This window comes from Dermochelys coriacea, chromosome 7 (assembly GCF_009764565.3).
Source record: "Dermochelys coriacea isolate rDerCor1 chromosome 7, rDerCor1.pri.v4, whole genome shotgun sequence".
Lineage (NCBI taxonomy): Eukaryota > Metazoa > Chordata > Testudines > Dermochelyidae > Dermochelys > Dermochelys coriacea.
Window position 1 is genome coordinate 120,269,862 of NC_050074.1, and position 12,379 is coordinate 120,282,240.

The following is a 12,379-nucleotide window of genomic DNA, read 5'->3' on the forward strand; positions in this document are numbered from 1 at the left end:
ATAGCAAATGTTGATGGTAACACGACACCATTTTCCAAAGGGCAAATGTGTCATTTCAAATTTTAATCAGCTTTACCAACGGCACAGACAGGATATTACAAAGAGCCTTTGTCAGGGCAGCATGTGGCTTTATGGAGAGTTAGCTTAATAAAGCACTGCTAACGGTATAGCAGCAGCAAATAGGCAAGGCAAATAGCAAGAGCCAAGATTCAGCACTACTGGGAACAAAAGCTAGCTGCTTGGCCCCCTGAGTGGGCTATTAAGCAGATCAGTAATTGGCAAGGAGGGCTGTTTTTTGGTGACGTTCTGATCTGGTCCCTTGTCCCACTGTGGGAAGGATATCTTTTTTGTTTAATTCATATTTTTCCACCCTAACTGATTTAAAGGCCTCTTCTCCCAATGGACAAACACAGCACTTCCCCCATGTGGCTTTACATGCCACGCTAGTACACTACTGATGTTATGGTTAACAAGTCAGATATATATAAAAGGGCCTCATTCCAATATGGTGCCATTCAACCAAAAACTAAGAATTGCAACCAAACTGATAAGGTGCGGCTAAGGGCTAGATTTTTTTTTCTTTGCTTTAGAGTGCAACAACATTTTCAATGCCTCATAACTTGCTCCCTTGCAGAGGTGACGACCTACCCATTTAGAAACGCTGTCCTAGGGCAAGCAAACACTCTGGAGGCTCAGCAGAGGGATAAGAGCAGAAGCAGCCAGGGCTGCACTGGAGGAGTGAACGACAAGGATGAGCACTGAAAGAGCAGCCATGGGTAAATCTGATGTACAAAAATACATTTATTTTCAACAATTTCAAAACCACTGCCTTTTTTACAGTAGAAATATTCAAATGGAACAAGAAAACCAAGAACAGTATTTATATATATGTATATATATATGACATGCATTTGTATTACCGTGTTTAATAGAAGTATTACAATTGTCTGCCCCATTTAATCCTTACAACATAAAAGGAGGGATTTTTTTTTAACTCTTCAAAAGAAACCAGAGTTTCTGACCTTGCTCCTCAAGTGTGATACAGGCAGGTGCAAAAAGGGAAGCATGAGGATTTGTGCCACCTTTGCACTTCCCTCCCATCCCCAGGACTAAGCAGGGGCTGGTGGAGCTCCTGGCACAATTTAGAGCAGCCTCAGGGCTGCTTAACTGATGGTGGCTGCAACCAGGGATTAGCGGAGTACAAGTGTGCTCTGGCCACTCCCCTTACCACAGCCACACCCCCTTCCGTAGCAGCTGTGAGGAAGGGTGGTATGGAGCTGCTAGTTTCAGCCAGCATTATGGCCCAGATGGGCCACAGGGCTTCAAATATCTCGGTGCTCTTTCTCCATTGTTCTATTATTTTAATAAAAAGCACTTGGGACATGCTGAACTGAGAGCCCAATCCCACCCACGTTGCTATATTTAGGAGCTTGCCTGAGCAGAATTAGAGTGTGTATGTCTACCCAAGTGGAGAGTTACACCTCCCAGTGACTGGATGATGGACTCTAAGAGAGGGAGAGTGCGAGCATGCAGTCTCAGGGACTGATCCAAAGCTCACAGAAGTCAGTGGCGAAACTCCCATTGGTTTCAGCAAGCTCCGGGTCAAACCCCCGGTTCCTACTGAGTCCCACGGAAGCTGAGGTTTGCTCAGGATTAGAGATGGTTGAAACGTTCCCTCAACACAAATATGGCTTTGTGACTGATACAGCATTTTTGGTGCCAAATCTTTGCATCATTCAAAAATGGTCCTATTTTCCAACTCTCCCCAATAGCAAAACTACTCATTTTTTGTGGGTTCCCCTCCCTTCTCATGATCTTCCACCTCCCACCCCCAATGTGCAGGTGAAAAAGGCAGAAAAAGGCAAAGGGGGAAGAACCCCACAAGATTTTTTTTTGTACTGAATCAATTCCAAATTTCATTTCACTGGGGAAAAAAACCCTGTAAAATTCTCTGAAAATGTTCAAAGTGAAAATCATTTGGTACAATGTTTTGGTAGGAAACAAGTGCCATTTCTCTGCTCAGCTGCTCACAAAAGCTTCACCTAAAGTCTGAGTAGGGCAAATCATATACACGCACGCACACACACCCATATAAATGGGATGCTATTTGAAAATAATGGCCCTGCTGTGACAGTATTAGCAGCAGATTGGCCCATTACTGTAAAACACTTTGGGGTTTCAGTAGCAAGGATACCGTAACAGAATGAGTGTATGCACATGTGATGGATGGAAACACAAGGTCAGAGAAGAAAGCATAGCCATCAGTCTCCTGTTTGTATCAGGAACTAGAGCAGAAGTGACGGGGTGAGGGAAATTATTTTTAAACCGATGGAAAGGACCTCAAGCGTGTTAAGTGGCAGATTAGAATGGGAGCAGCAGTGGTTTGAGGTTGTTTTGCTTTAATGTTTCACACAATGCCATTTCCCTAAATATTGCCTGGTTTGACTGAATCTTGAAATAGCAGCTGCTTTTTTCTTTGCACAAGGATCTTCCCAGCCTTTCTCCCCGTAAAGATCTTTGAACCATCTCTCATCTGATGAACAGAGCCCCAAGCATATGATGCTAGTAACACTTCCAGTGTGCTTTAAAGCCTAGCCTTCTGCTCAGCTCTGCGGGTATGGCTGGAGATGACCTGGAACGCTGAATCCAAACACCCCGAACTTCGGCGAGTCTTGGAGCTGGCGTCAACTTGGAGCCCATCTCTGCTTTCTATAATCCTGCAAGAGGCTGAGCATCTCCTAAAGGTGCCCCAGCCAGGCACTCTCCGCTCCCTTTGGACCCTTGCAGGACTGGGCCTATTTTTAGCATCTTCCCAATTTCCTCCTGCTCAGAACACTCTCCCGGTTCAGAACAGGAACTGAAGAGGTCAGAAGGCTCTAAAACCTTCAGAGAACTTTGCATCCTCTGATCCCATTTTCTTGCTGCCTTTCCTGATGCCATGTTTTGACCAGGCAGCACCAACCATCAAAAGTTGTTCTTGCAGCACTTCCAGCCAGGCCTACAAGCAGTTGCCCTGCAAGCCTGGTAAGGAAGCCTTGGAGAACCCCAGCTCAGTTATGCAGACTCAAGAGATTTGGAGAAAATGTAGATTCAGCTTTGCACCAGGCTTGAGACTGCAACCTTTATTCCCCCACACAGTCCCTAAATACATGTGTCAGGCCACATTCCGATACCTTTACTCACACAGAAGTGCCCTTTACTCTGAAGCATGACTTCAGAGAGATTACTCAAAGGTACTCCTCAGTGCGAATAAGGATATCAGAATCTGGCCCATTGCGAGCAGGGGTTGTAGGGATCAGGCCCGGCTTTCGGAAGCCTGTTCAAACCCAGCTACTTTGAGGTTTGCCCGTCATTGAGAACAAGATCCTTTCTCCTTGCTTCCGTCATGTTCTTTACCCAGTGTCACCAGATTCTGCACTGGAAGTCTACGAGCATTGGCTTAGCTCTAGAACTGGGGTGAAAAACCAACGCGCGTTGTTAAAGTGTGTTACGAAATCCTCACTCCTGCCTCTTAAAATCACTCCCCCCGCTAAAAAAAATCCTTCCTGTTATGCAAAAAGAAAAACCACCATGTAGCATAGACAGAGCTGAAAGAGTTAAATACGACAGACAACTGGAATATATTGAGAACCCGTGTGTTGCGCAAGAACTCACATGGGGTCCTTGGTGGCCGGTTGGTGTGTTTGTGTGGGGTTGTTTTTTTTTAAACTTTTCTTTTACTAAACATTAAATTATTTCCCAAGAAATAAAAAGTTATTTACACTGGAATTATCTACAGTATGCCATTGGTATCCTCGCTAGTCAAATGCACAGGTTGGAGCCTCATTCATAAACTTGTGCATGCTTCTCGGTAGCTACTTGTGCATCCCGCCCGCCAGCTTCGGAGCCCAAATGGTTAACGCTACTCGGTTTGTTTCCCCATCAAAGGACAAGGAGAGTCAATTGAGTGGGCCCGATCTGGCTAAGACCTGCAAGTCATTGGGAGCTGAGGGCACTCAGCACATTGCAGAGTCAACTCAAGCGTCTTAGGCTGTTGATTTACTGCGGGGTGTGGAGACGGGAAGTGGATCATTTGCCTGCAACAGTTCAGCTGAGACGTTCAGATCCACCTAGGAGATTTAGACACATGGTTCCCAGTCATTTTAATGCAAACCAGGCACTCAAATCCCTTAGCCCTGTAGTCTCGGCCTACAATTTTTATTTTTAACCAATGGGAATTTTCCAAATGCTGAGCATCTACCTGCTGTTTATGAATGTGGCCCTGGTAAACAAAACACCTCTCCCCAGCCCCCCACAAATGAAGATAATGACGTATCATTTTCTTTTTTTAATAATAATAATAATTATAATTATAACAATAATAATAATTACAAATAAAAAGCCAGAAATGCTGTAGACCAAGTGGATTCTCACTATTAAACACTAGTGCAGTTGGGGATTTCCTTTGTGCTTTCGCTGTTAGCAATTGTCGAGATGCTTCCTGCAGAAGATAAGAGGGAGGAAAGGGTCAGGGTAGCTCACGAAACAGCCCAGCCTGTCGCCTCTTGCCCACGGGCAATGGGTACAGGTGAGCCACAGTGCAGCAGGACACAGTTCGAGTCTAGGGAGAGAAGTCGGGTGGTGGTGGGGGGATGTATCCCACACTTCTTGCAATAGCAGGAAACTGATCACATGGGATAAGCCCGCCTGAACCTACCTGAGCCTTGCTCTAGGGTTCCCAGGCTTGGGCTGCATCCCCCACCCAAACATCATGGGAGTCAAGATCACACACATGTGGGAGCTCACAACACACACACACACACACACACACACACACACACACACACACACACACACAGAGCCATCACACATTGATAAATGGCAGTGAGGTCCCAGCTAGCTGGGAAGGGGTAATCCCAGTATGGAAAAGGCCAAGAACAGAGGAAAGTGCAACATAACCCAAGCTCCCCACTCTGGAGGGGAAATTCTTCCTGACCCAAGATGTGGCCATCAGTTCAACTCTGTGCATGTGAATACAACCCCTCCGCAGTGAGGTGTCCCATCCCATTCATACCCTGAGATGTCTTTGTTATCCAGGTCAGTGTCCGTTTGCTTTCCTGATCCCTGGTAACGTGGACTCTGCCAGTATCTCCAGGGCCAGCGTGCTCTCCGGGTTGATGAGTGCTCGCCAAGATGGAGTCATGCCTTACCTATAATCCGAGTATCCAGTTCTTTCTCTATTAGCTCCTCAGGGTCAGTGAACTCGCTCAGCGTGATCTTGGGGGCACTTTCGGTTTGGCTCACGGAACCGATCATCTCCTGTTCCTTGTCGTGCTGGACTTGAGCGTAGATGTTAACCCACGGGATTTTCCTGCCCAAGAAAGGAAAGCAAGAGGCCTTTTTCAGGCAGTGGCCTTTGGCATTGCAGAACTGAGCTCATTAGAGCAATTAAACCATAAGAACATAAGAACGGCCATACTGGGTCTGGAGGCTGCTTTCCCAACCAATACAGGCCAGAGTCTCCATCACCACCACCACCAGTGACAGCTTAGGGTCTGGAGAATGAAACAACAGTCACCAACTATAACCAAGAATTTTTGCCAATAGTAATGGACAGAGAATGTACCAAGCAGGATAAACAGGCAGGGCAGGGGAAGAATAGAACAGACCCAACCAGGTGTATGGGGTGCAAGGAAGTCCAGCAAGGGATGAAGGGGAAGAGTACACCAGGAAGATGGTGCAAAACTCTCCAGCAATGGATAAGGGGTAGGAGAAGGCTCTATCCACCGGGTGAAGGGAACCAGACCCTAAAAGGGGCCTGAACAGTCCAATCAAGGTTTGAGAGTGAACAGGAAAACTCCAGTTAGGATTAAAGGGCCCAGAACACTCCAGATTAGCCTGTAGATCAAGGGAATCTCAGCTCTGTTTTCAGAAGAAGCAGCAGTAGGAAAATTACTGTCTTAAGCTGTGAGCGGGGTGTGTGTGTGGGGGGGGGGGATGAAAAAGAGTTCTCTGATGCTGTGTGGAACAGAGCCTCCAGCTGTCTCTGGGAACCAGGGAGAAAACAAATCCACACACACAAACACCGCCCCCCCCCTGCATTATCCCATCACACATCTGTCCTCGGAGTCCTCCAAAGGTGCAAACATAGTGCCAATCTATAAGAAAAGGACAACCCAGGGAATCACAGACCAGTCAGCTTAACTTCATTATACCCAGAAAGATACTGGATCAAATAATGAAGCAATCAGTTTGCAAACACCTAGAAGATAATAAGGTGATAAGTAAGAGTTGGCATGGATTTGTCAAGAACAAATGATGTCAAACCAACCTGATAGCTTTCTTTGACAGGGTAACAAGCCTTGTGGATACAGTCTCACATAACCCTCTCATAAATAAAATAGGGAAATACAACCTAGGTGGAGCTACTATAAGGTGGGTGCATAACTGGTTGGAAAACCGTTCCCAGAGAGTACTTATCAGTTGTTCACAGTCATGCTGGAAGGACATAACGAGTGGGGTCCTACAGGGATCAGTTCTGGGTCTCTTCAATATCTTCATCAATGATTTAGATAATGGCATAGACAGTACACTTATAAAGTTTGCCATCGATACCAAGCTGGGAGGGGTTGCAAGTGCTTTGGAGGATAGAATTAAAATTCAAAATGATCTGGACAAACTGGAGAAATGGTCTGAAGTAAATAGGATGAAATTCAATAAGGACTAATGCAAATACTACTCCACTTAGGGAGGAACCATCAATTGCACACATACAAAATGGGAAATGACTGCCTAGGAAGGAACAGCGCAGAAAGAGAATTGGGGGTCATAGTGGATCATAAGCTAAATATGAGTCAACAGTGTAACACTATTGCAAAAAAAAGTGAACATCATTCTGGGATGGATTAGCAGGAGTGTTGTAAGCAAGACATGAGAAGTAATTCTTCTGTGCTGATATGGCCTCGACTGGAGTATTGTGTCCAGTTCTGTTAGCCACATTTCAGGAAAGATGTGGACAAAGTGGAGAACAGAAGAGCAACAAAAATGATTAAAGGTCTAGAAAACATGACCTATGAGGGAAGACTGAAAAAATTGGGTTTGTTTAGTCTGGAGAAGAGCAGACTGAGAGGGGCCATGATAACAGTTTTCACCTTCATAAAAGATGGTTACAAGGAGGAGGGAAAAAATTGTTCTCCTTAACCTCTGAGGATAAGACAAGAAGCAAGGGGCTTAAATTGCTGCAAGGGCAGTTTAGACTGGATATTAGGAAAAACTTCCTAACTGTCAGGGGGGTAAGCACTGGAATAAATTGCCAGGTTGTGGAATCTCCATCATCAGAGATTTTTAAGAGCAGGTTAGACAAACACCTGTCAGGGATGGTCTGATAATACTTAGTCCTGCCTTGAGTGCAGGGGACTGAACTAGATGACCTCTCAAGGTCCTTCCAGTCCTACGATTCTCTGATCCCTGTAATGAGTGACCTCCACATACACACACTCCTTTCACAGCCAGGGTTCCAAGCTGGGAGAACAGGTTGCAGCAGGGATCTCTAATGCATCGGCTGAGTCTATTACTTACAGACTCATAATAAGGAGGCTATGTGAAAGCCAGCAGCGTGCCAATTCTATTAATTTGCAGAATTAAAAATTCATGCAGCCACATGCTCTCCCCTTCTCTAAACAGAAGCTCAGTATTCAGACAGTGATTCTAGCTAATCATAAAAATACACACTGCCAGTGGACCGACAGCTCGGAGGAAGTGGGAGACGAGCGTTTACTTTATGCCCATTTCTCCATTGAGAGCTGTTGCATGCTATAATTTCTAATCCAAAGAGGCAGCCATGCTTGGGGTTTAAGCATGTTTTCCTCTCCGTGACCTTGCCGTCGGGCACTCGGGGTTCCGGATTTCACCCCAACCTTTGTCATTTGCAGTGGCGTGTGTTGGTTTGGACAAAGCAGCTAAGAATGTAGTCCTCTACAACCCAGAGCTGTCCTGCCCCACATCTTTGGAGAGAGTGTAGGGTCTGGGCTCCCCATCCCTGGAGCACAGCAAAGTCATACCAGGCATCTGTAATGATCCCACCTGGGGAGGTGGGAGGGGAACATAAGGCGGGGAGCACTTTTTAGGGGGGTGGCGAGGTTCAGAGAGGCTGCATTCAGGATGCCATCGATGCTGCAGCATAGGGGCTATCTTTCAAGGGGCTGCACACACTGGTTGACAAGCTGCCTGCTACCGACTTTCCTCTTTCTAGGTGGGTACTCCACACCTGCTCTGCTTTGAGGCCCCAGCCCTACTGCAACCCTTTTCCCCAAGGCCCCGCCCACCTCTTCTACCCCTGCTCTGCCCCCTCCTTCCAGTGCCTCCCATCCACCGCTGAACAGCTGATCGGTGGGACCCACCAAACAGCTGATAGAAGTCCAGCCTCTGGTCCCCACATTCTAGGGCAGAGGTGTCATTCTCCATCTCACTGTGCCTCCTGTCCCTGGAATAGCATTCCATGCACAGGAGCAGGGCCGGCACTCCTTTGGCAAGCTTTGCATTTCATCACAGCGTGGGAGCAGAGAGCAACAGTGAAGTGGCTTTGTGCTATCCACCTGACAAGCTTAGGAGGCTGAAACGCTGCATCTGAACAGATGAAAATCCTGGACACTAAGGGCTTGAGCCTACTCTCCTGAAACCAATGGAAGCTTTCCCACTCACTTCAACGGCCGTAGGATCAGAGCACTCGATTCCCATTGACTTCAGTGGGCTTTGGATCAAGCCCTTAGGCAATGGTACCAGCCAATTTCAATTTAAAAAGCTCAGAAATGAGCGGCCTTTCCTTTTTATAAGTACAATGATATTGATTTGAATTTGGAGCATAGAGTCCAGGCCCCTCTGAATGACTGCTTTCCACTCTTGAGACCCCAGGCTGTCTGGAACCCAAGAATGCCTTAGACGGCACAGCCTTACATCCTGCTGAAGACGAGTCAGAGGGAGAAGCGTACGGCTGGGACCTGTCAGGGAAAGGCTCTGGTTTGGGAGTTAGAAACTTAAAACATATTCATGCCTGGAATCAAAAAATCAGATCCAATCTGTAGTTCCAGTACCGTCCAATACAGCTGCGGGGCTGGATCTGGGCATGCAGCCCATTTAACACAGTAGGAACCTTAATGGATGCAAAGATTACACGAAGAAGAATTCTGTGTGCCTAAGAAGCATGTGCATTAGGCAGCCATTCAGCAAACAAAGCACACTTGTCCCATAGTTTTCTTTGACAACTTGAGGCAGCAGAGTATAATGGACACAATGCATGTCCTGACCGCTGCTCAGGAACGGGGTGTTTATATTAAAGTCTGGTAATGGCACCTTAGCACTTAACATGGAAGTATCTGTTCTCTGCGTGTCAGACACAGACAAGCTCCCTGTTGGGTCACGACAGCTGCAGGTTCCATGATATGTACGGATACTGAACAGCCCCCTCTACACTTAGGCGTGTTCTGCCTCAGGTCCTGGTTCAAGCTCATCTCTAGCGCGGATGCAAGACACAGCTTGATTTTTCAGGTCTCAGTGAGCATTCACAGCGAGTTACGTGGGGGAAAAAATCATCTGTTGATTTGAGAGCAGGGCAGATGTGATGGGGAAGTAACAGAGGGTGATTAACACTGGCTCCTATGACATCATGTGTACACTGCTCAATGGTGGGCTTCTGCATTCTGATGCTAGCACTCAGCAGTCTGACTACAGGGTTTAACTGTGGTGAGCAACACGTGGAGACAAAACTCATCTCCTGGGACCTGGCAGTAACAGGAATCAAATATCGAGGGTCTGATTCTCCTGTGCCCTCACCTGTGCAAAGCAGCTTTAAAACGCTACCCACTTGGGAGACGCTTGCTTTACCTTTGCTTTTTGTAAGTGTAAACAACAATGCAAAGTGCAAAGCAGTGCAGAACTGAGCTGGCAAAACCTCAGGTGATCCTTTGTCCTTCCACCCCCTATCCCCCCGTTATGTAAAATCATTATCCATCCTAGCTAAGGTAAGAAAACGCCACTAGATCCCAGCTGTCCAAACACAGCAGAATACTGCAGGTCCATAATCCATAATGGACGGCCATATTTTGGATGTACCGTACATGCACCTTGTACCCGTATTACACACTGTCCGCTTGGCAGTATCTTCGACTGCCTGGCCGCCTGGAAACGTGGCAGCTAGTCCAGTGTCTGTCACAGCCCTTACAGGCAAGTACATTTCATCTTTTTGGCTAGGGGAGAGTAATTACATTATTGACATCCTAAATCAGTCTAAACCAAGGGCTAGCTTCTCAGCTGGGATAAGAGGTGGAACACCACTGAACGCAGTGGATCACATATTCGGTTGATGTAAATCAGGATAGCTGCATTGAAACCAAGAGGCTGGATTTGCAGCTGATGGAAACTGGCACAGCTCCATGGAAGACAAGGGAACTATACAAGTCAAGGGAGGTTCTGGCCCCAAATCTCCTCTGTCATTCAATCCTAGACCCCCCCATATGAGGGAGCGTGGCTCTCCTGCTCTAAACTCCAGATTTTCAGCATCTCTTTGCCAGATTTCCTGGGAAACAGCCACCACCCTGGCTAGCTTCTCAACATACCTTTTAAATTTGTAGATTAAAAAAACAGCCAAGCCGACAAAGACCACAGACAACAACATCAACATTGCCGAACTGCTGTGTCCGGTGCTGGAGTCCACGAGAGGTGCTGCAAAGAGAAAGGGCAGACAGTTATATTGGGAAGCCAGGGGGGGTCCGGGCACCATGCAGCTGAACCTGGTTCTCTCTTTGCAGCATCTGCTTTCCTATCATCGCTGTGTGGGATATGCTGTTTGAGCAGAGCCAGCTGGTATGAGACAAATCAATTCCCCTGCCTTCGAAAGAGAAGCTCCTATTTGAGTTGACAATGGCCTGTAACAGCTCCTGATAAAAACGCAGAATCAGGCCGAGCTGAGACAAACTCGCTGTTACCGTGTTAACTCTTCGGGCTGTCTCGTTTGAAGCTTTCACTGGAGCTGGAGCAGAAGCATAAAGGTTTTGAAGGGTGATTCGATAAGACGGGTGCCGAGATGTTTTTATTTTGTTAGCTTATGCTGGAGATGAGCCCAAAGCAAAACCCCTCCAAACAGCCAAACAGCCCCCTGCTGCTTCCCAAATTCCACAGCAGTTTGCAGCGCTGACCCACCTCTATTGATACAGTTTGGGTGGTTTATAATGGAGTGTATGTAGTGCCTTGTGTGGGTAGCTGCTTCCACCGCTGGTCTGGGGCAGAATTCTCATGGCCTAGTGGTCAGTGTGCAGGACTGGGACTGAGAACTAAGAACTCCTGAGTTTAATCCCAGCACTGACCCTCTAGATTCTTGCAAACGATTTTAAGTAGCAGCAGAACTTTCCTGAACCTGCAAAGAACATTTGATCCAGGTTCATTATTACAACTCTCCATTGCTTATATAGCACAGTAAACATGGAGGAGTCTACACCAACCAAGCCACTCATGGTCCCTGCCCTGATTCTTACAATCCAAGAGGTTGATACTGCCGGCACCTTGTTCTCAGAACTCCCACTGATTTTCATGGAGGCAGCCAGCCTGCGGAAAGCTTGACTCAGACTTTCATTCCTGGAAAAGGGCTGGACCTCCTGAATCTAAACCCTGTAGAGGGAAGGACCTGAAGCAAAAGCTCAGACCCAAAGAGCCCTAGGCTGTGGGAGGCCGGAAGGCTGTCCAAAATCTTCATCTGGATCTGAATTTTTGCAGTTGCAGTATTTATACCAGTTAGGGGCGCAAAAGTTTTGGCCAAGGTGACCTGCCCATGGTCATGCAGAGAGTCAGTGACAGAGCTAAGATTACAGCCCAGGAGGACCCAAGGCCTCTGTTCCATCCACTGGACTACACTGTTTCCCTGACCGATGTCAATAAGTGGTTCAGATGCTTCAAGAACTGAGAGTGGGCAAATACCTTCCAATCTGACAACAGAACAAAGGCCAGTGAACCATCTGCAGAAGGTTAAATACAGGATCTAACCATGAAGACCAGGGAACCATTCCTTGAGCCCCAGCAGCTTCTTGTCACAGTGTGGGGTTTCTTCATCTAACCAAGCCTAGAGCGAGGTTTAATCAGCCCTTTCTCTTCTTCAGCTGAGCTACCTAGAGACATGGGAGAGGGTTGGGCTGGTGGAAGCAAGCTCTGAAGCTGGTCAGGCACCTCTGAAGAACATCCCCCTTCCAACATTGAATGCCTCTCCTTTAACCATCTCCCCGCTCAAAGCTTAAGCGAACACACTTCCGGCCAAGGAGCGAGAGCTTCATTGATCAGCCCCTCCTTGGCTGGAAGGATATTAGCTTATCGTGGGAAGCTTTGAGAAAGGAACCAATTTAAAAAGGGGGGATAAACA

At 47.0% G+C, this 12,379-nt stretch overlaps 1 protein-coding gene across 1 annotated transcript in view; it reads right to left on the reverse strand.

Annotated features, from left to right (window-relative positions):
- Window positions 1-784: 784 nt before the first annotated feature.
- The window catches only part of SORCS3 (sortilin related VPS10 domain containing receptor 3), a 498,155-nt gene continuing 486,560 nt past the window's right edge, over window positions 785-12,379 (reverse strand). Inside the window, exons 25-27 of the mRNA XM_038411611.2 lie at window positions 10,590-10,695; window positions 5,190-5,350; window positions 785-4,480 (exon numbers count right to left, since the gene is read on the reverse strand). Of these exons, the coding sequence (XP_038267539.1) occupies window positions 4,416-4,480; window positions 5,190-5,350; window positions 10,590-10,695 (332 nt within the window). The 3' untranslated portion in view covers window positions 785-4,415. The remainder of the gene's footprint in view (window positions 4,481-5,189; window positions 5,351-10,589; window positions 10,696-12,379) is intronic.